The following is a 24,750-nucleotide window of genomic DNA, read 5'->3' as shown; positions in this document are numbered from 1 at the left end:
ACAGCACCTGTGTCCCATTTTGCTGCCGGCGATACTTTCAGGCTGCTCAATCAGTTAGAAATTTGCAATGCATCAGACCAGATGCAATTCTCTTTAGAAATTTATGCTTTATCATTTTATTGTCAATACGTATGCTACGCAAAGTTAAAGTTTAACCAGTTGTTCAAAGCTAAGTGCTAAGGAGGCAAAAGGTATGTTACATTTTGTATATTATATTTGATGCTTTACCTTTGAATTATTTACTCTGTAATTGCTGTTATGTAATTGTCACAGTTGCATTTATGTCTCATTTATACATGCAGTTTTCATTTGCAATTATAGCTCATGTGAGCATTTTGCTTAGTGCTACTTGTTCTATTGCAGACTTCACGGTGTGTTTTGACCATTATGTTTGGAGAATAATAATAAAGAGCATTACAGAGTAACACTTCCTTAGTCAAGTCATTTCACATCAGTGAATCTAAGCCAATCTAGCAATTTAGCCAACTGAATTGCTATAAGTCACATTAATAATAATAATTTGGCATACAGAAAGCAATGAGCTAATGAAATCCTCTAACAGTGTTAACAAAATTACTAAATATCTAAAAGAATTCAAGGAAATGAATTTGATACAAACTAAAAATCTAGTATTTATTTATGACCCGCACTGAGAGTATTTTGCTGAGCTGCACAGGCAGTACTTAGGAATATCTTGGTTAGAAAGTGGCAACACTTTGAGGCTGAACAAAAGTATTTCAATTTAGCTAAATCTGAAATCGGTAAGAGTTAAACAACCTAAACTGCAATTTGTACATAAGGCAATGTCATTGGCAAATCTGCACAATCAGATCTGTTAGGAAAGTGATTTTTGAAGCTTTTAATCAATTTGAGGAGTTGTCTGTCCAAAGACTTGAATAAACCTGAAGGGTACATATGAAATGGCACAATCAACATATGAATTTATGCTTATCCTAATTTTTTCTAAAATTCAATGTCCAATGAGTTTTAGGTCTATTAGAAGCCTATGATTAAAAGTTTGTAACTGAAGCAAATAACCAGAATGAAGACTACAGGTAGAGGTCGTAGGGGTACCTATAGTAGGATGTCTCATCAGGACTGTTGTTGAAGACCTGGAGGAACTGAGACCGACGGAGGTGAAACATGAACTGAGGGTAAAGTGTAAACATCTCGCTGAACCTGAAGGAGCCTGGATCATCTTTATTGTACTCTCCAAACTTTTGGCACTGCAAGGCAAAGAGCTGTTTTCAGGTCTTGAATCAAAGTGCAAATGTCAACAAATTTGAAGGGAATTCACGAGTTTTAAAAATTCAAAAGCTAAACAGTTATAATCTACATGAAGGTTTATATGGAAGTCACAAGAGGACAATGTCTTATTCATATGGAGATCGTAAAGGAACAATGCTGTATTCACATAATACACGACCACTTGTTTAAGTCCACACTCAAAAGCTCCCTCTTTAGACCACATAAGGACAAGATCTGATCTAGAACATAGAACAGCATCGTATTAAGGCAGGACCTCTTGATTAAGAGTGCGAGCTGTTGTTCGCGGGCTGCAAGAATCAATCGTCAAAACGAAGAAGGTATATTTGTTGTCACAAAACCTGGCATATATGAATCCAGATTTTTATTTCTTCTATACATGAAAAACAAATATTGTAATGCCATCAATCCCGAAAATGACCTGCACATTTTACTTACCCACAAGGAACCACGTTTCGATCAGATAATAGCAGAGAAGAAACATGAAAAAGTCAAAGACTATAAAGTGAGTTGCTTTTATATGTTGCTGCTGTGTGAAAACTTTGAGCTCTTCTTAGAATGATCTTCCAATAACATATTGTTTTCATAAATGCTGAATATGTCTGTTTTTCATTATGTTTTGAGCCTTTTTCGTTTTATTAAAACACGGGGGTGAGAGATTACACTCATCCGTCTTAGGGGGGTTTGGTGATGAAAACAAATAGGAAAGGGCTGTATTAAGATTATAGGCAACAACATTCCACCTAAATAACAGGGTCCTAGCTAAACCATACATAATATCTAGGTCACATACAGCGACCTATTATAAAGGTTACGACACAGTACCAGTCTGATAAGGGTTCTATCAATCCACCGCAGAACATCAGGTCCATCATCACTCTCCGCACGAGAGGTGGCCATCCTGGCCATTAGAACAGCAGAAGCTTCTTGGTCAAACCCGGCTGCCACATGCTGGACGCTAGCGGCAGCGTCTACCCAACTGCAATAAATCATCTTCAATAACTTTCGACACAAATGTTGATCAGCTTGCAAAAGAGCTGAATAATTTCTAACAACAGCTAGCTGTTGTTACACAAAAATGCTATAGCAAGTGCTAGAGAGCAAGTGCTAGAGCACAAGTGCTATAGCAAGTGCTAGAGAGCAAGTGCTAGCAAGTGCTAGAGAGCAAGTGCTACAGCAAGTGCTAAAGAACAAGTGCTAGCAAGTGCTACAGCAAGTGCTAGAGAGCAAGTGCTATAGCAAGTGCTAGCGAACAAGTGCTAGCAAGTGCTATAGCAAGTGTTAGAGAGCAAGTGCTATAGCAAGTGCTAGAGAGCAAGTGCTATAGCAAGTGCTAGAGAGCAAGTGCTATAGCAAGTGCTAGAGAACAAGTGCTAGCAAGTGCTATAGCAAGTGCTATAGCAAGTGTTAGAGAGCAAGTTTCTAATGAACCCACTAATTTGTCAAACTCACAGCAGATCTTATATGGCTCAGAGCCTCATGTAAAACTAGACAATAGCGTAGAAGTAATCTCCCTTGTAAAAACATTGGAGTTGCAGGTTAGTATGCCTTAACTTGTTTACTCCCTCAATTAACTAGCACAGCTTTTGCTTCGATTTACTGTAAAAAAGCTGACATTACCCCAAAAGGTACAGGCACCCACCCTCATTTTTCCTTACATAACAAACACTGCTCACTGTTCTGCCTCCGTGTGTCCAAAAATACGAAGGCAGCGCAAGCAAACGGAGGCAGCACCAGCCAATGGAGGGAGCTAGTAGTGTGTTGTTCAAATGGCAACCACGCAGGCACAAGCCAGACTGGCCCATGCCTAAACACTCCATGTAACCAAAGTAAATAATACCTCCTGCTATGACTCTTATAGAAGTCATGCAGACAAAAAAATTGCGATCATGACCCATACGAATTGGTGCTTTTTCTACCAGCAACTAAAGTGTTCTCTGCCTTCTATGTTTTCTATTTCTATCTCAGTCTCTACATGTATAAGTAAACATGTTTTCTTTTCACATAAAAGAAAGAACAGAAAATATCTATATTTGAGAATAACAACATTTAACTGGATTAAGTTTAAACATTAAAGATAATTGTCGAAATTAAAGCTTGTATTTTCTTGTTTAAAACTGGACTAAAATGCCGCCAAAAGGATAACGTAAGTGCAAACATTTTTTCATATCCAGGATGCTGGGCAACACACGGATCTATGCCATGTACCAGCATATCCATTTCTGCTCTGCGCATAACTTGGTAGCGATATCTTTTCAAACATTAGGAAATCTTTTTCATACGCTGAACAAGCCTATTTTTAAGCAATACTCCAAATTTATATTTGATTCCACAAATTACAAATACCAACATAACTGAACTATTCTACAGCCAGCTATAACATAATCGATTATGTGAAAGTGCTGATAAAGCAAGCAGAAATGAAATTCTTGAATGAGTGATGTAAACATACTTTCGAGCGACAGTGGTGACACGAACCCGCTTCTGACCGGCCGAGTGTTGGTATGTGGTAATATACTGTACGATGCCTCGTCCCCCTTGAGGAATCGGAGCATTGTGCTGGTTGACTACCTGGAAAATACGGACATAATCAAACGCAAAGAACAAAAACGGTAAACAATATTAATAATAACCACAAAAATGGAGCATGAAATTGTTTTGAGAAATTCCTATGAGACTACGCAACTGTGACGTAACAATAGAAGAGCTAATACAACTGGAATGTGGCGCTCTTGGAATATTATAAATAGCATATAAGAAACCACGGTTACCGCAGAGCATTATTAAATATGCTGCCAAACTAACATGTTAGAATGTATATCTAATAGTATACTCTGATGCATGTTTTGCACTCGATTGAATGAATTGGATGGTACAAGTTGCTACAAACAAAAGATTACAAAAATATAAACCGACTCACGCCGAGTCAGATTTGGAAAAACAAACCGTACAACATAAAAGATATACTCCAGTTTGCCAATTTTAAACCTGAAATAGAATGTTGGAGCCATTAGATATTTCATCCATATGAAATATTAAAAATAAAGTTTATATATTGCTACCTAAACAAAAAGGAACCAATAGAGATTGTTTGCCAAGCATTAACATGTGTTAAAAACAAGAATTTGTGATTGTATAATGCCTAGCAACCCATATCACTGCAACCCGCCACACGGAATGTTAATGATTATTGCGAGAGAGAGTGATTCCAAATAGCTACGAGATGAATAGAGAAGTAGTCAGCGCTAGAAACGCAGGACTAGACACACTGCTATGATGTCACACAGGAGCATGCTATCAACATTTCAAACATCGCTGTAACGCTACAAAACAGGAAATTAGCCAACCAAAATGCCTTTTCTATCAATATTCCTAAAATAATGTTAAAACCGTCAAACAATATGAAATGACAACAAACTAAGTATCTAGGGAAATTTCAAACATGGATGTTAACTTCTGAGATATGTAGTTGTTTTTTTATTAAAAGTTGTAAGTATTTTTAAGCATTCCAAACACGATAAGAGCTGAGAATAAATTAAAGTGCATAAGACTTAATCCCTTAATCCATTTTAATCTCTGAATAATTTCAGTTATTCGTCAAAATATGTCACATCACGAAAATTTAGGGTAAAAATGTTTGCTGGAAAATGGCAAAAATGGACTCAGAAAGAGGACAAGTATTTTTAAAATACATTGAGAAAACTACATTGAATAATTGAATACTTACATGCAAATTGTAAACCAGGAGCAACAAAAAGCCCCAAAACAGGAGTAACAAAAAAATTAACTATATGACATTTTAGAGCTGTTTAGACAACTTTGGGGTACAGATATCAGGCTTGATCACTATTTAAGAAACCAGTAGAAAAATTAACTATACCGCTATTGAACCCGAGTTGGTTAGAAAGTATTATTAAAATTTTTTCACAATAAGTTATTGCATTTGATTGGTTTAGCTGCCAAACCATAGAACTTTCCCCTTGTATAAAATAACCGATATTGAAGTAGTTGGCTCCAAAGTTAGTCGTAGGAGAAACTTAAATAGGGGAGATAATTCTTAACATAACATCCCACCTAAACAGATGTGAACTTTATATGCATTTATGGCCATTGGCTCAGCCAGTCAAGCGCTTCGATTTCAACTCTGCACAGCAGCAGATAACTCAAAATATTCACATTTAACAAAATATTTCATGCAAACAAATGCCTACCTCAAAGTATATGGCAAATGTAGTACTGGGGTAGAGTCCGCACGTCTTCCACTGCGTCGTACCTGACACTCCTATTTCTATTTCAGAAACCCCTCCAGACTTGTTATTCATAGACATACACGGACCGATGCATCCGGATGTCTTCAACTCCCGAGATGTCTGCGCAAAAAAACACAATTTAATAGAAACAGAAACCGATATTGACAATGAGTCGATATGAAAAAAGGAAAAAACATCATTGTCTAAAACAGAATGTTTGTCACAAAGTTATTCAAATTTTCTTACTATAGCTCAGTTTTTCAAAATACAGTACTGTTTACGCCTATATGGAGCAAATCAAATCCAGAGTGGATAACCTCATATGGGTTGAAAATTATTACGTAACTTATCACAAACACCCTAAACACTCCCTTGTTACGACAAAAAGGAATCATAGCCAAGCGTATTTTAATAGCCTGTGCTATTTGCTGAACCCTTTTTAAGATCAGTCCGAGCGTCACCAAGCCAAGGTAATGATTAATGACAAGCAACAGTGAATAATAAGAGTACAGGATGCCGTCTGGCTGCCGTAATTATTAATGATTAATCTGTATATATAAAGCTCAATGTCTGTCCGGCTATGGCTGTTAAAACATTGGAATGAACAGCGCGCTGCTTGCGAGATATGAACTCAACCGCAGGATTGCAACCGCGAGTTCCAAACCACGCATTTATCCACTGAGCTATACAGTCCTTATATTTCTATCGTTTATACCATATACCGTATACCTTTTGCACACGCTAAATGTGCAATTTTGATTATTAACTAACATCACTTTTTTCATTTGTTATTTTTTTAAATTGTTTAAAAACTAGTTTTTGCTACCATTACCTATTTTTAATTGGTAATTTTTAAACGTGCCGCTACACCTCTATTTCCGGTTTTTCATACAGTCCGATTGCTAATTCAGTAAAGGCTAATATTTTTACACAAACAATTATGTTATCTCGAGTAGAAATTGTCTCTTCATTCTCTCTTCGTTTGGTCAGGCAAAGCACCAGACAAAGACAGTCTGATATCTCATTTTTACATTTGAACCAGTATCAAGAGGTACCAGTATCGTCGTATTCAAAGTTTTGATGGATAGCTTCTGCTGGAACAGTACCCTTTTAATACACGCACACACGCACGCACGCTTCTATGCAAGAATTGTTATTATTAATTCTACATATTCAGGATTTTTATTTTGTTCTCTCAGTTCGTATTAATTGTATCATTACCGAATCATCTTTTATTGTAATCATAGCAAAACCGACTTAATTTAGCTATTACTTGCTAATTATTTCACATTTACATTAAACACTTTTATAGTTGTTTTATTTTGTTTCCTAATTTATTTGATCTGCACAAAAAATTTTCCTCATGTTATGAAGTTTGAAAGTTACGGTTGTTTGACAAAGTTTGAAAGCCTTTACAGTTGTTTTACTTTTTCTCTTAATTTATTTAAACTGCACAAAACACTTTTCCCAGGATATGAAGTCTGAAAGTTAGAATGGTAACTGTTATTATATGTTAAATAAAAATAAATTTTTTGAGCAAAAACTTTTACTACCCGGGCAACGCCAGGCATTCAGCTAGTATAAAATATAGTGTACAGCCAAACCTCGACTTACAATCACCTCTACTTACAAATTCTACAGCAAGCGTCGTCAAATTGGAGCTAACATTTGTCTTGACATACAAATAATTTTACCATATGACGCCCAACATTTCTCAAACCGTCACATTCACCTTACCTACATTCCTGTTCATGAGGATTTAAGGTAAGCGAACAGTAAACAATTTATTATTAATTTATTAATATAGTTTTTACATATAATTCAGGTCTAAAAATTTTAACCTTATGAAATATTTATACAGTGTAGTTGATTTTTTTCATAAATGTATTTACTTCAACATACAAAGGTTTTTAAGATCCAAAGTATATACGACAATGGATTTACTTTGAAGGCCACACTTTGTAGTTGTACTTAATATCTTTACGAATCAGAAACACAATCATGGAGGTAATTGATACGCTAGCGCAACTATATATTGTAAGTCTAAGGTAAATTATGAATATTTCAGACATGGGTAGAATTTGAACCCAACTACTTGGAAGTTCGAAGCAGGAAAACTTGCTTACAGGATGCAGAAATAAGCCTGAATCAAGGCTGTGTAATACCATAGAACATACAGGGAACTGTATCGCCTCACGGAATTATATTGCAAATACTATTGCGCAATCGTGCATCCATCGGCGTGAGTCAACAAATGAAAATGAATGGCAGTGCCTAAGAATGGCTGGTAGACCAACGCAGGGTTCTGCAAGTGAGGTGCATTGAATAACCATGCTAATCTCTGTACCATAACAATACCCTATGCATGGACTAGTTTTGGGCCGGTAAGGAGTTATCCGCTTTTACCGACACCGAGTGATTATCGGTATCCGGAAAACCAATCATTTTCGGTGACAGCTAGTTATCCGTGGCCAGTTTGATATGATCGGTATTTATCCGTGAAAGCCTATCAGCAAATGGTTATCAGGAAAGATTTTTGTATTTGACCACAGCATTACCAGCGATGTGTGCGCAGGAGAATCTTCCGCACAATGAGCTGCTTATGAAAGAGCTCATTTGATGTCTCACCCACAATCGCTATGTAACTGAATGAGAAAGAAATGAGAAAAATGAAAAAGAAAAATCGCGGTCAATTGATGTTATGGTTAATAGCAAAAACACATCTTTGAGGAACACGCTAATCAAAAAGAGTCGCTCAGCACACATTGGCAATCACAACTGTTTTTTTCAGACATTCTGAAAACACAACACATGCGAATTATATTATAACTCTTTCTTCAAAGAACATTACCACGCTTACCTATAGGTATCTAGTACTATATTACGCCTTACATTGATAAAATGTAAAACACATTTTATATTTTATCAAATATAAAACGTATATTACGTTTTATATTTGATAAAACTCCCGTTTGATATTTGATACGTTTGATATTTATACGTTTTATATTTGATTTATCCCCCCCTGTGTTATATAAAAATGGGCAGTAGGTAAGCTGAAGTTAAACACACACTAAAAACCATTTACTGAACTACAATACCGACAATACCGAACTTTCTTAGTTGGCAAAGGATACCGAAGATGGTAAATACCGAGGATACAGACACCGGAAAAACCGACAAAAAAGTGCAAGGATATCCTATCCGGCACTAAATTATATACCGGCCCAACACTAGCATGGACTCTGTTAATGCTAGTGCCTCTCTTCACTTATGCTGACAATATTCACACAAATGCCATTGTATAGAAACTACTAAAAATATGTCATGTGAGCCATGACAAGTTACTTTAGCCTTGTATACGGACAGGCTTTCCGATGAAAACAATATGATTAACAAAATTTTTAAATGACATGCGAACTATTCATGCATAAGATAACAAAAGACATGCTTTTACTGGTGACAAGTCACAAGTGACAGGCGTTTTACCAACATTTCTACATTGACAACTTTAGCTAATTTCACGAAGAACATAAATATAACCTTTTTGAATCATAATAAGGCTTTCAACAGAGTCAGCATTATTATAGACTTTATATTCATGCTTCGAATAGATTCGTAGTTGCCCACTGCCAACGAACTCACACCCTAATTTTAATGATTCGGAGTTGCACAGAGTATATAGATCTTTTTTAAATTTGCGATGTATCCCCCCCGAACTAAATTCGTTGAAATAGACTCGCTTTTTCACAACGAATACCTTCACACAATTTAGAGAAGCGAAATGGCATGACTTGCATGTAAGTCAGCAAGACTTATGTATTATATATAGATAAGTCATGCTGCTGACTTATATATGACTATCAATGTCTTCAAGCAGATCATCTGAAAAGTACAATAAGAAAGCTTGTAGTGACTTACGCATAATAAAATGAAATGAAACAAAAATATATATTTACTATAATAGGATCAGTATCTGTCAGTCGATTTGCTTGGAGCATACGAACACACAAACATCTACATAGTGGCAACCTTTTAATGACACTCAAAAAAATGCTCAGGAAATTGTGGTCAGTTTGCCAGCCAAAAATGTGTGTAAATGATTCATTATCCAGAACGGAATATAACTAAAGGAATACATGCAAAACAAGTTTGCCGCTGCGTAGGTGACACTAACAAGATAAATAGTGGCTTACCTTGACTAACAAGATAGAGGGTGACTTACCTTCACTTCAATATTGCCATTAAATGCCATCTTGAATTCATTCTGGCTATCTTTAGCAAAAACTCTCTGAAAAGTTTGCTTGAAGAGAGACGTATTGAAGGAGTCCCCTAGCACCATGTGACCTCTAGAAGAATAGATGAATAACATGAGTTTTGGAAGTCTAATAAAAATGTTAAATAATGCAAAATAAAGTGGAATACGGATACCATGTCTTCACCGTCCCTTGCTTGCCTTCCATTAGAAGATATCCATTTATATTAGTTACAACCAAAATCTTTGTTTATGAAAAAGGAAAACAATATTTGCCACTGACAGTCACATGAAATAAAATCTGGTTAAGCGTATTAGTGACACAGGTAAAAATATACAACAATTTTCTTGCCTGAGGATAAAAAGCTAGTGATAACCAGCTATAAACGTACTAAACACTGTAGTTAGTGGCATGACATGCTTAGACAGGTGTCCAGACACTATCATGAGTGCTTTAGAATGACTTGGCACTACATTGCGACTAGAAATAACATGGTAAGACAGGTGTCCGGACACCATCATGAGTGCTTTAGAATGACTTGGCACTACATTTCGACTAGATATGACATGGTAAGACAGGTGTCCAGACACTATCATGAGTGCTTTATAGTGACTTGACGCTACATCCCGTCAAGCAATGACCTGGTATGCAAGTGTCCAGACACTACAATATGTGAGTTAATAGACTTGAGCCTACCACCTGACAAGAAACGACAAGTAAAAACAAGTGTCCAGATACACAATCATGAGAGTCTTGGTGTGACTTGAGCCTACATCACGTGTGAAACTAATGCAAAGAGACTGGAAAGCAATTGTCCAGCCTACGCAGCAGTGAATTTACACACATACCAGCAGGTTTACCGCTATTTCCTGTATGATTCTGTGGGGTAAATCAAAGGTCATTCCTATTTCAGGTTGAAACAGACATTCAGTTTGCGCAATATATCTTATGAAAAGCAGGAAATTTACAGATGCAATATTAACATAAACCACAGGTAGACATCTAGTATGAATAAACTATGTCTAGATGTAAATCACTAGGCGATGCATAAACTTAGTAACAAGAGATTAATTATGGATCCTGACAGGCTCCTAACTGACAATTTTTATCAATGTTATACATGTATACAATACTGTAACATGTTGTTCTTAGCTTAGGAGTTGTCCTCTCTTTAAAATCTTTACCAAAATTACACTATTTTTTTCGGTTTTCTAACAACTTCTAACTACTACTTATATGGAAGTTATATATCACCATTACAATTATCCAGGTTGTTTGATGCATAATGTCATCACTGTGTAAAGTATAGAAAAGAACGGTCATAGCAAAGCTTTTAAGCTCATGAGAGAATACGACTAACACACATCCTAAAAGTTATCAGGCACCATTTTATATTTTTGTACAATAATTCGCAAGTAATGTCGTTTAGAAACATCTGCTCCTTAAAACATGATCATACAGGAAGCAAACCAAAGATTCTGCTAAAAAGAACTTTTATTGGAAGAAACGGCTGAAGAAAAAAGCTTCAGTCTTGCTTTTATCAAGTGGAACACAAGCCTCCATTTGATTGGGCAGAATAGTGTCTTGCTTTTATTAAGTGGAACACAAGCCTCCATTTGATTGGGCAGAATAGTGTCTTGCTTTTATCAAGCGGAACACAAGCCTCCATTTGATTGGGCAGAATAGTGCTAGTTAATGTGGCTGTCTCAGCAATTTCTTACTATTCATTTATGCCAGTTCCTTATTCGTTAGATTTTGAAATATGTAAGAATGGAGCAGGAAATTCTGGAGCAAAATTACACATTCGAAATGGCAAATCTTTCGTGCATGTTTGATTGAATACTTTATTATTAGCAAACGTAATGCTCCCTATCATTGTTGTCTATGTTATTATTCAGTGTAGATCTACGTGGTCACTCCTTGCAAACTTTCAATGCTTCAGTCAAAATATAGACACTTTAAACACTTTGGTTTGTTTGCGGCATGGTCAGCGGTTGAGTTGTTATATAAAATGGTTTATGATATTCAGTTTAACTGTTTCACTACGAAATTCTTTGCTTGTTCTGACAGAATTAATTTATGCCAAATAATCGTTGCTGATGGAAACTCGATATTTTTGCTGTAAAAGCTATAATTTTCCCCATAGAACCTTAATCTAAAGTCTATTGGAGTCAGCAGAAAACTCTGCACCAAAATCAACTCATTTGACAAACAGAAGACATGTTTAATATTTTTTTTAGTTTAGTGAAACCGGATGCAAAAAGAACAGTGCTTCCATTTTCAGTTTGACCAAAACGCAGACCACCATCCTCTAATATAAAAGAATGGTTATCCGAAATATCGGAGGTCCGGTGTTAAAGAACTGCACTAATAAAAATACGTTTAGGCCGCAGTGTACTTTTTTTCTTTTCATCCACCCTAAACTGGAAATAAAACAAATTGGAAACCGTGATATCATGCTGTGAATTCTGAGTAAAAAGTAAACTAGCTGATTCTTATTTTGGTAAAATAACCCAATATCCTACAACAAATGTGGCAAAATTTCGGGTGGTTTCATTAACTCTGTGATCTATGATCAATGTTTTGTATAGTTACTAAGGCAAGTCGTTATAAAGGCTGTATGGCCCAATGAACGATATACGTGAGCCGTTATACAAAGGCTTTCCTATGTGAACAAGTTAATAAGCCAAACCACTGCAAGTACTGATATGTGGGCACAACTCTTACCCAGTGTAGTTACAACAGAACTTCATTTCGTGCAGTCCAGTCTGGTCCAATGAGCATGAATATAAATCGATCACATGACCATTCTGAGCTGATCTATTGGCTAACGCCTCATAGTGTTTCATCGCTTTACGCATCCATCGAGCATTGTCCTTCTCAATAGTGTGATGCGATCTGATTGGGTTTTTAAGCTCATCGTCGACAACTTGTCCGGGACCGTGACTGCCAGGCCCAGCAACAAACATCATGATCCGCCCTCCCGTGTTTGGATAGCTACACTGTAACCAACAAACGTTGATGCTATTGGATGTGCCATCTCACATTTCTCTCGTGTCCTTTACTTTATATAGTTACTTGTATCAGCAAAGAAGAGATATTTTTGTCAATTTTGTGGCCAGCAAATAATTTAAAATCAATACTGCACTCGTCAAATGAATGGCCTTTCAATAGACAGGTCATACCTGGGCTTGAACACGCCAAACTTTGAGACAGTCAATCCAGAATACATGCATGTATAGAGCAATAACCCATGTTGTGATATGTTTTGGGTATATAACAATAACCCATGTTGTGATATGTTTTAGGTATATAGCAACAGCCCATGTTGTGATATGTTTCAGGTATATAGCAACAACCCATGTTGTGATATGTTTTAGGTATATAGCAATAACCCCTGTTATGATATGTTTCAGGTATATAGCAATAACCCAAGTTGTGATATGTTTTAGGTATATAGCAATAACCTATGTTGTGATATGTTTTAGGTATATAGCAACAACTCATGTTATGATATGTTTTAGGTATATAGCAATAACCCCTGTTGTGATATGTTTTAGGTATATAGCAACAGCCCCTGTTGTGATATGTTTTAGGTATATAGCAACAGCCCCTGTTGTGATGTTTTAGGTATATAGCAACAACCCATGTTGTGATATGTTTTAGGTATATAGCAATAACCCCTGTTGTGATATGTTTTAGGTATATAGCAATAACCCATGTTGTGATATGTTTTAGGTATATAGCAATAACCCCTGTTGTGATATGTTTTAGGTATATAGCAACAACCCATGTTGTGATGTTTTGGGTTAAATATTCTCATAAATCTTTTACTATATTGAAGATATAATATAACTGAGGAGTCTCTTGGCAACAGCATAAAAAATTCACAACTGTAAAACACACAAAAAATCATTTAAAATGTAAGCTTGAAGGTTGTTGGACATTAAAATTTTATAATTTTTCCATCCGCGAGTTTATGCCAAAACAAAATTTAGATTTGTCTCTCTTGGTCTGCACATGTCGCAATAGTATGCCTGTAATGACAGGAAATCCTGTCAGGAATGTAAGCAACCTTGAAATATAGCAAGGGTTATTAATGCCTGACACACCCAACTCAGTGGAAAACAATTAGCGCATAGAATGTCCTACCGGCATATCTGACAATGGAAACTAACACAGAATATGCATAGCTATAATTATAGAAGCCAATAGTACAGCTACTTTGAGACGCGAGTCTTTCTAGGGAATAAATTATCACACAATTAAAGATATTTCTCTCGCAAAAACCAACAGGTTCCATGTGTTCAAAAACACTTCACTACACAAACTATAAATGGTAAGAGTTACACCAACTATACACAGTGACTAATGGTAATTTACACCAACTATCCACAGTGACTAATGATAATTTACACCAACTATACACAGTGACTAGTGCATAAAAAGGAAACTATGTATTAATACATGTACATGACAGTCAGTTTATATATTCGACATCTTGACTATGAACTGGTGAGAAATAGGATGAATACAGTGCAGTGCAAGTTATTATGCCTTTCACACAGCAGCAACATATAAAAGACTTGCTGATAGGTGACTAGTTATAGAAAAAATCTTAACTCAGATTTTTGTGTGATTTTTTTCACTTCCTTTGTCTTCACGATTGATTCTTGCAGCACCCCTGCAAACAACAGCTCACACCCCTTAGCCCCGTCTTGGAGTTACAGATATAGCATTCTATCCATTTTAACACCTTTTAATATCGTCAGAAAAACAGATAACAGCCCGATGGGACTAATGGCTGTAGTTTAAATTATTTGTTCTTGTGTCAAAACTCCCAGCACCAATTCACATCATGTTCGAAGGTGTGAAGGAAACTTTCTTTCTAACGAGCTAATTTATTCAGCTATAAATAGGATGTGTTGAGTTATTCAGAATGATACTCAAACTTCTCTGACAATCATCATTGAGAAACATTTGAAATCTGAATATTTATACTGATGTAATGATAATGTTGCAATAACAAGGAAATAATTCACCACACATTTGCTAATCTGATGGTACGTTTAATATTTCCTCATCAGAATACTAAGACAACGTTCGACATAATTTCCATTTAGTACAAAATTTCAACCATTTCAAGAAATGTACAAGTTAAATTTAGCTATCAGCAAATTGTACAGAAACACATAACAATAGACCAAGAATTTGTATGCCTTGTCCTTAAAAGCAGAGCATTTGAAAAATAATCCAACACAAAGATTGAGAGATAGACCTACGAGACAGATCTCCAGAGTTTTAAACATATTGTTTATAGCCAATATATAATTATATTGCGTATATATAAGCTACACAATTATATATTGTGTATCTATATACACTATATATACATAATATATATTATTTATGTATAATTATTTATATATACATGCAAACAGTGTATATACACATAAATGTATATAAATAATTATATATATGTAACATGTTATACAAATATATACTATTATATAATATTATAGGATCATTAATATGTTTTATTAATAGGCCTGCAATTGCCATTAATTAATTACGCAAGGGCTTATAGATATGCAGCAGGTTACCATGTGTCAATACATATAATCAGAAGATAGGTAACATCCAAGGTATAGTAAACAGGTGAGGTATTTCAAAAAGTTCACCAACCTCGAGAAGTCCGACAGCTATAGAAAGAGCAGCGCCATTAGACCGAAGGGGTCGCTTCCCCTGTGCCACCGGCCATGGGTCAGGTTGGATCTCCTGAAGGAGATCAGTGAGGGCCATGTCACACTTGTGCACGGGTTGAAGGAACCTGGATGGAGAAAGAGGAATGCTTATCAATAGAATAAACAAGTAGATTTCTCAGACTCAGGACTGTCTATTCCTATTTCAATTAACAACACATCATATGTGTATATTCGTTGATCACTACTATATACCACTACTAGTAACCTGGCAATTTGGTGTGCACTGAGAGATTGTCAGGTGAGCCAATAAACCAGGGAGAACAACTATACACACAATAGTTCGGAAGGTGAATGATAGGCGCAGGTGCTAGCGTACCAGCTGGGAAACCTGAATGTTGTGAGTTCGAATCCTCTATGATGTGGTCTTTTTCCTCCAACCGCTAGCTGTGGCTTCGGACTGATACAACTCTTATTATAGTAAATATTTCTATTGAACATTTACTAGCAGCCTTTAGACAATCTTTAAACTTGCTCCAAATTACTTCACAACTGAAAGTTTATTTCATGGTCAGCAATTTGGCTTCATAAGAACACGAATATGGTACATCAGAAAAGATTCACAGCAAATATATTTCCACCTGATATATTCCATAACTACACTTATAATTATATATAAAGCTTGGGAATTGTGGGAGAACCATCCTTACTATAAAGACAACATTATCTGACACTCTACCAGGCATCTCTCACTGACATCTCACAATAATACTAGGGCTATACTATTATAATCGATGAGGCTGACAGATGCATACCGTATATCGACATGTAGAGCAAGTCTTTCCAAAGTTTAATGAACGTTCTAGATAATTCCAATCACAACTGTTGACCTCTTTTGACCTTGCATTACTTTTTACTGCCTCTAGATCAAGCAAGACCTAGGATGACATACTTGTTGTATGCCTTCCATCACTGTCCATGGATGATGCTACAGTATTACCCTATATATCTATTAAATGCCTCTTAGGCATTTGGTGATGATCACTAACATACATGTAGATATCACCCAACCCTCTCATATAATCTAGGTCAGTGTTGGTGGTTTTAACTGCCTAAAACATTATTATTATTTACTGCAGTTGGAAGCAACAAGAGCTGGTTTTAACACAACCCCATTCATAACAGACCTGCTTTCAAATAATACGTTTTTATTTGCAGATGACATACGCAAATTGCTTATTATGTGCTACGTTGTTACAAGTATCTTTTTACCAGGATAATTTCCTGAAGTTTTAATGCTCTCACGGTGGTCGCAAAATAGAGGACGGATGCTTATGATTCAAACTGGTCCAAAAAAATTTCATTGTAGGCCTAAAGGCTAATAGTGATGATAAATCGTTGAGTAACTTTGGAAAATTGTCTATTAATTGTAAAATATATATTATTCATTAATAATAATATAATCCTATATTACATAATACCATATATTTACTATATATTTACTATATATAGGGTAGTAATGTGGAGATATCCTTAACCAAATGAGTCAATTTGGTACTTTCATTGAGAGATGATACCATTCTCAAAACAGATGAGTGTTTCAACTTTAAACTAGAATACATTCGAGTAGAACAGATTTTCTGTGTACAAGGTTTGTATGTGAACAGCCTTGCTATCTAGAGACAGAAAACGCGGCCATGTTGGCAGCCGATTGTTTGTGACACGGAATTGATTACTCTGAAGGTTTTCAAAAGATAGTTTTTTTAGTAATACATCGATAGTGATAAACTTTTGAGGACATGTGAACTTTTGGATACCAGCCAAAGTCTCTCGAGATAAAATATCATATGTTTTTACTGCCTGGATGAGTTAATCCTATCAAAAACAACAAAGGGTGCCATCCATCCATATTTTGGCAACCGTCCAGTTTATCAAAAACGGTATGACAAATGTTTACTAAGTTGAACACGCAAATGATAACTCTGTAACACACAACTAGATAAGACATGCCTTTCAACAACGAAGAGTAAGATTTACGGATACATAAAGCATGACATGACATAGAGCAGGAGGGTAGATAATAGTGGGTCATACATTTGTGAGAAGCTGGAGTATTGCGTCAATAGTACAAAAGCGATGAATAACACGAAATCAAACAATGGGCGCCAACTACATCCATAGAACTAACCAACTTTATTCATAGAACAAACTTCTGTTGTAGAACAACACTAAACAAAACCATGTACTGCAATTCTCCTATCTTAGTTTGTTTTGCTTTTCTCAAACTCCTAACGTCTTTTCCTTAGCTGATACCCTTAGACTAGCATTCTACAGGAGGAAGCCATAGGCATACAAGAAAGAAACTGAACAGCAGGCGATGAATGAAGCTCAAGAACTGCTCTACTAAATCAAGAAGGGAAGAGCAGAGACACCCAAAACCGAACACTAATTTGTATACATTTCTTGGCCTTGACCTGGCCAAGGAGGATGCATTACCTTGACTGCAAGTCTGTGTTTGGTCCGACACTGCGATAACATGGTACGGCAAGCATACAATATAATGCTTAGCAATAATTCTCACTACACCATTGGGACAGGTATAGTAAGCCATGCAGGCGCAGCATGCAATGCAAAATAATGAAGTTATACCACTGAGCCCATTCAACATCATGAGATAGAAAAGTTTTAGTCAAGGGAGACAAGTTTAAATTGCCTGTTTATTTTGTTGTTTTTGAATTGTTTTAAAAGCTAATTTTTCTTACCATTACCTATTTTTTAATTTGCAATTTTCAAATGTGTCGTTTCAATTTCAAATTTGCCGTTACACTCACATTTCCGGTTTCGGTAAATCAGTAAAAGCTAAACGCTTTTCACAAGGATAATTGTATTATCTGGAGTAGGAATTGCCTCTACATTCCCTCTTCGTTTGGTTAGAGAAAGAAAGTCCGATATCGAATTCTTGTTTGCACCAGTATCAAGAGATACAGGTATCGTCCATCAAAACATTGAATACAACGAGCTTCTGCTGCAACAGTAATTTTTTTATATACGCACTTCTATATACTCATTGTTTATTTTTCCCGTAATTTATGTGAACTGCACAAAAACACTTTTTTCATGATATGAAGTTTAAAAGTTAGAATGGTAAATGTTGTCTATATTAAATAAAAATTAATTTTCTGTGCAAAAAGACTTTCCAATTACTCGGGCACCGCCAGGCATTCATCTAGTGCATGTATATATAGATACATGTATAATGGTAAATATCTTTTTATAAAAATTATTATAGACTGCCCAATAAAAGTATACATAATACACTTTTATTCTGATGCCCAATAAAAGTATACATAATACACTTTTATTGGGCAGTCTAAAACCGATTTTATAAAAAAATTGCACATAAGGTGCTACCAAAAATACATAAAAAGAAAGGTATAATTTCACTACAGTCCACGATAAGTTCATTTTTCATCCAATAGTTATCTTTGCAAAGATCATTGTAAACAAGCAGTTTATCGACTTCTTTTCTTCAAAAAATAAAATGTCTAACTAACTATAACAATCTAAAAAATTACATAAATTTTAAGCTCTCTGGAACAGTGTTGCCTGACACTAAGGCAGTCACTTTGATACTATGTATCTAAAATAGCCTTAAAATGTATTTTAAAATGCATTTTTTAACTGTTACAGGAAGTGAGTAGCACTTTATCCTTTATACAATTCTATTGTTTTATAATATATTTTATTAACTAAATGGTATATTTTTAATATATCACTGATTTACTAAATTTAAAAAAAAAGCTATTTACTGTTAATAAAACTATTAGATTTCTGCTTTATTAAGTGTACGAAAACAGCATTGTAAACACTAATCACAATTATAAAGTAAAACATCACTATGTTTTGAAACACAGCATACAATAAGTTCCTCAATATTCTTCCACATGCTCTCCATCATTATAATGAAATTCTCAATCTGAATATTAGGAACTTGAAAAAAAATTGAATAGTAATCGCAGAAACTGGTTTCCAAGTATCTTGTATTTGATATTAACCAGTGGTCAAAGTCTACTGTAAGTAAACTATTACTAACCTGTTTCCCGAGAGGCTGCCAGGTGCCTGCTGCCCTTGCTGCTGTCCCATTGGTTGCTGAGGAACCTGCTGACCTGCAGGCATACCGCTCTTACCAATACCAAGCATATCCTGCGATGGCAAACAAAAAATGACAATTAACAAATGATGCCGAGACCAGATCTGCTGAATTACGAATTCAAAATGTCTCATATCATAGCTATTCTAACCACAACCATTAACAATGAGATGATTTCCAATGTCAGACTGGCAATACTATAACTTTAATGACATCTTTTACCTTATTTTATATGAAAGGGTTCTAGTAATCAAGGTCATAAGTTAATCTAGTTGTTCGCTAGTTGTTAATCTAGCTGTCTAAGCGCGAACATTTTGCATCCATGTTGGTGCAACAATACTGACACTAGTAGCTGGAGACATGAAAATATTGATTAAACCTATCGAAGGACTAAATACTGTTTTAAAAGTTTTTAACGAAATTTTTAAATAAAAATACTAAAAAATTCTTATCGCAGTGATGATACATAAAAAATTTATTAATAGAACAACATTGCGTTCGTACACTCTGAACTTAGCTGTGCATACACTAGCCGATAATTCAACAAATGGGCACTTGGTCTAATCTGTACTGCCGATAGACACTTGCGATGTACGCATATACATCGATTGTCCCTATTGGTTATTAGGGTATCACGAAAAAACTTATAAAATTCATATTTACATTTGAAAAATAAAAACATGGGTGCTTTGCGTGAGTGTAGTTGATGTACATGTATTATAAGATTCCTTTTTAGTCGATCCCGTGTTTGAGATGTGATACTCAGCTATGATGCTTAGATATAAAAATATTGTAGATAAAAATTCGTTTCCAGAAAGTGTTATAAACTTTTTTTATTTTCGCAGCTACAACTGCCTCGAATCCTAATTTATTTTAACACATGCGTTAGCCTCAGGGCATGATGAGAAACTAGAGCAATATTAACAAAACAATTTTTGACATTCCTAAAAGCCATTATTATTTTCAATATTTAATTTCGACTATAGTGAACTACAACAAATCACCACAGGATCAACTATCTCTGACATGACAGCAACAGAGTTCAAAGTAATACCTTACTAATTTGATTGGTTTTAAACAATTTTTGTGTTTATTATAAAAGCCAATCGCCTGAAAAAGTTGATCTGGTTATTTTCTATTTAGAAAAACAAATTTAAAAGCTTTAAATAACTACCTACTGAACCAAAACGCTTGCAATCACCTGTATCTGCTTGGCAGAGAGATCCTTAGTGCCACGAAAGACGTAGCTCTTGGCGATACCCTCAGCACCAAGCTCATGAACCTGGACCATTTTACCATAAGTAATGAGGCCTATGAGGGCGTTGGGCGGGAGAAGACTGAGAGACATCTGGAGTGATTCCTTCACGGCTTGCAGATCCTCCTCCTCCATACACGTGTCAAGTACTATGAGAAAGACGGGTGGAGCACAGGTAGCCCTCTAAAAATACCAGGATACCTCTATTGCAAAGGCTATAAACACAATATATCAGAGCATCTGAACTCACTTTGTCATCTATATATATAAATCTCAGTCTGTCATTCGGTTTTTCCAGCTATAGTATTAAAATCTAGGAGAGATCTGCATCTTGCTGGATTTGATCGCGAAACTTTCCGTTCACCAGGCGATAAACTAACCAATTAAACTTCAATTAAGGATCCTCCTGTTAAGGATTCATTAGGCAATATGAGCAATATTAGCACTCTGCGTTACGCAATGTCACTAAAGCTTGCTCTCACGGCTCTTATTAGTGAGTTGAACAATACAGATAGTAGCATACTTAAGTTAGTAATTGGCAATGTGCCAGGCTAATGGTGAGTGGCAGGCAACTACATTACCTGCCACTGATTATAAGCTGTTTTTTCATACCCATGCAATGCCGGGCGTTCGGCTAGTTTGATCTATAACAAGAATATGGCTATGTACTTACCGTCAATGTGTATTCTATGGTAGAGAACTGGGGTATAAGTTCAGCAGGAAGATTAGTCTCTGTTATTCCAGCATACTGTTGAGGGAACTGTAAGACAATACGGTATGTCCCTGTGTTGACCAACTTAATTATATAATGACAATTTACACATGAGATGAGAAAGCTATAGACTAACCTAAATCATGAAATTAAAAAAAAACAGAAACTTTGATCGATCTATCTCATACAGCGGATGAACAACTGCTCAGCAAAAATAATAGAGGTATTTTATAAATGGAAATACAAGCATAAATACTACCTAATAGATATAAAGCTTTCTATGCTAAAGCCATTAGATAGCCATTAGACTTTTGAACACAAACATACATACTTCAGTCCTTTACAATACAAAGTAAAGAATGACACATGATTTAATACTAATAAACATCTTCTGGTTGTCCAATACCTTCCACAATATCTTTTGACCTGAGCTCTTCTTCTACGCTGCTGAACTAGTCGATATTAGTGTCCAAACAATTTTTTGGCAGAGCAAAATTTTTACTGTTGCATTTAGCACAAATGCAAAGCGTAAAGGTTTTGCTCGTTAAACATAACCCTTGGCCTAAAACTAGTCGTTCATCTACTATCGTAAATGTAAACGGTTTTCATATACATGTACTTCGAAGTATCAAAACCGCATTAAACAAAAAACTACTATTAGCCTGAGACAATTATTAATTATTTCTATGGTGGTGTTGCTTTCAAAGTTTTAACGAAAAAAGCGAAAAGCTTTGGAGTTGAACAACGAGAGAATTGATTGTTATTGAAGTAAACGATTCATTATTAATACAATTTTGTGGAAACTTTTCGACTAATCCTTGATATTATGGGTTCATGAAGATTGTCAATGTTTAATGTGGCGGTCAAATGGAGGCATTTAAATAGAGGGTGGCGCTTTATTTTTCAACCGTTTTCTCATAGCAGTGGCAAATAGAAGAGGCGGTCAAATAGAGGTGGTGTTCAAATAAAAGAGGTGGCGTTGAAATAAAAGAGGTGTTGTTCAAATAGAGTTGGCGGGCAAATATAGGTGGCGTTTCAATAGAGGTTTTACGGTATATCCAACACCAGCCAGTGGCCAGCCAGTCTTTAAAAAAATTTGTCATAGTTCAATATGGTCATGGAACACTACACCACATCAACACTACACCACATCCCTTATATGTACAATTGCTTAATGTAATAATATTAGGGTTTGATAATAACAGTATATAGTATACTGCATAGAGTATACTGTATACAATAAACTGTGTACAGTATATTGTATAGAGCATAAAGATTTATATTACTATGAAGTTTATTCCGACTAAAACTTCTAATTGTAAGTATTAAAATTAAGTAAGCATTTAGTATCTATTTATATAACAAAACTAAAGATGATCGAGGCATAATGTTACATAAATTACATTTTCCTCTATCATATAAATACAAAATATAACTTGAATAGCCATGCTTAACAATTTTCATCAAAATCAATATTTATCAGATTTGAGTTCCCACAATAAATTGAGGTTGATGCAAATAATGAAATTACAAATTTGTTTTTAATTTAAAAATAATTCTATGCAATCGCTAATATAACTACATGTACATAGTGTTATTAAACAGTCATAATTTTCCTTTGTATGATTTTAGATTCACATAAGCATACTTTCTACTCTGGAAAAAATGCATGACATCACTTGACTAGTTGTGCAGTTTATCAACTAGAATCAATAAATACCATGTGTGAACAACTTACAGGGTTTCGCTGAAAGCAGAAAGGACACACCCATATTCTTGCTCGGAAGTCCACTTGGCTAAACGAAAGAAACATTGTTTGGGCGATGATAAATAACCATAACGATGATTGTACATATTACAAGGTTTTGTTATCCCAACCAAATAACTGCTTTAACACTCTGAAGCTCAGTCTTGTATAATCAAGCATGTCCACTGATCCTAGACTGTATTACTACTCTCCATCGACGGTGAAAGTACTTAGAGTTGTACAATTAATTTTGAACTGGATCTCATTTCGAATCTTTGAGCTGGTAGAATTCAATAAAAAGATGAAAATTAGCTAAAGTGAATAGTTTTTTTCCCACACTAAAAAAGTAATGTTTTGAGGGTAATGTAACTTGAAAAAACAATGATTGCAGTACACAGAGTCTGATAAAGGGTATATATTTGTTATGAATAGAAAAACAACTAGCTTGAGTGTAAAACTCATCTTGCTGAGGAGAAGAAGCTTTTAGTTTAGTTCAATATTGTGCTTTCATTATCAGGAATTATAATCAGTGCGTCATTAAAAACCAATATTCTGTCAGCAACCATTTTTTCCTTTTTGGGCAGTTTAAAATTCCCTTGGCATTTGGGTATATCTCACCGACTAGCGGTCGACTTGAAATTTCAGAGTTGTACCGAAAGCTTATCCAGCCCGAAGAGACCAAATTTTGTAATTCTAGTTCAAACTGAAGTGGCGAAAAACAAAGCGAAACTACGCAACCGAGTGTTTTCAGACGTAGGATCTGGTGTGCAAATGACTCCTCGAATTATCTTGGGTGTCTTCAGTGTTGCAATTTGGTGTTTTTCAAGTCTGTTGGAGAACCAAAAGAATCTGGAAACCTTATTTCTCTATAATAGAGAGACATTTCGGTATGGCCTGGCAGCCATAAACTTTGCAAAGACATGTAATGTAGTCCCTCAATTTGACACGAAGAATGCTAGCTCATCTAAGTTCTAGGCCATTGTAAAAGGACTCACCAATAGGGGTTTAGAATAGCTCGACACTGCGTTTTAGTGCAAAGTACAGGATCATACTGTATTGGGGGCAGGTCAGTGCGTTCCTTTAGTGGTGTGTAAAGTGAAGCCAAAGGAATTACCATACGAGTTGCTTCTAACCGTGAAGATGGCCACATGTTCCAACTGAACCTGACGCCATCTCGGTCTTCTTGCTCTTGTATGAAGTCGGCAAAAGTAGCCATTCTACTGCAAATAATCAACCCTAAACATTGTCAAGAAGCAGGCTCAAAGTCTTGATTATAGCTTAGTTATTAACTTTTCTCATAAACAATAGTAATGACAGGATGATGCACTGGCAGTTGTATCTTCAGAAAAGTAGCCGATAAGGAAATAAACCTTGCTGGTGTGAAAATCTCAACTATATACGATGTACTTGAT

At 35.5% G+C, this 24,750-nt stretch overlaps 1 protein-coding gene across 2 annotated transcripts in view; it reads right to left on the bottom strand.

Moving 5' to 3' along the window:
- LOC137401095 (protein transport protein Sec23A-like) overlaps nt 1-24,750 on the bottom strand; it is a 39,908-nt gene that overhangs the window by 10,025 nt on the left and 5,133 nt on the right. For both annotated transcript variants that reach the window (XM_068087453.1, XM_068087454.1), the window contains exons 2-14: nt 24,334-24,558; nt 23,330-23,387; nt 21,553-21,639; nt 20,826-21,062; nt 19,568-19,677; nt 17,971-18,000; nt 15,458-15,602; nt 12,500-12,774; nt 9,742-9,865; nt 5,478-5,636; nt 3,719-3,837; nt 2,092-2,245; nt 1,075-1,226 (exon numbers count right to left, since the gene is read on the bottom strand). In XM_068087453.1, coding sequence (XP_067943554.1) covers nt 1,075-1,226; nt 2,092-2,245; nt 3,719-3,837; nt 5,478-5,636; nt 9,742-9,865; nt 12,500-12,774; nt 15,458-15,602; nt 17,971-18,000; nt 19,568-19,677; nt 20,826-21,062; nt 21,553-21,639; nt 23,330-23,387; nt 24,334-24,554 — 1,871 coding nt within the window. In that variant the 5' untranslated portion in view covers nt 24,555-24,558. The remainder of the gene's footprint in view (nt 1-1,074; nt 1,227-2,091; nt 2,246-3,718; nt 3,838-5,477; nt 5,637-9,741; nt 9,866-12,499; nt 12,775-15,457; nt 15,603-17,970; nt 18,001-19,567; nt 19,678-20,825; nt 21,063-21,552; nt 21,640-23,329; nt 23,388-24,333; nt 24,559-24,750) is intronic.

This window comes from Watersipora subatra, chromosome 7, assembly GCF_963576615.1.
Source record: "Watersipora subatra chromosome 7, tzWatSuba1.1, whole genome shotgun sequence".
NCBI classification, from domain to species: domain Eukaryota; kingdom Metazoa; phylum Bryozoa; class Gymnolaemata; order Cheilostomatida; family Watersiporidae; genus Watersipora; species Watersipora subatra.
Note: the sequence above shows the minus strand (reverse complement) of the source record. Positions and strands in the feature narration are given on the sequence as shown.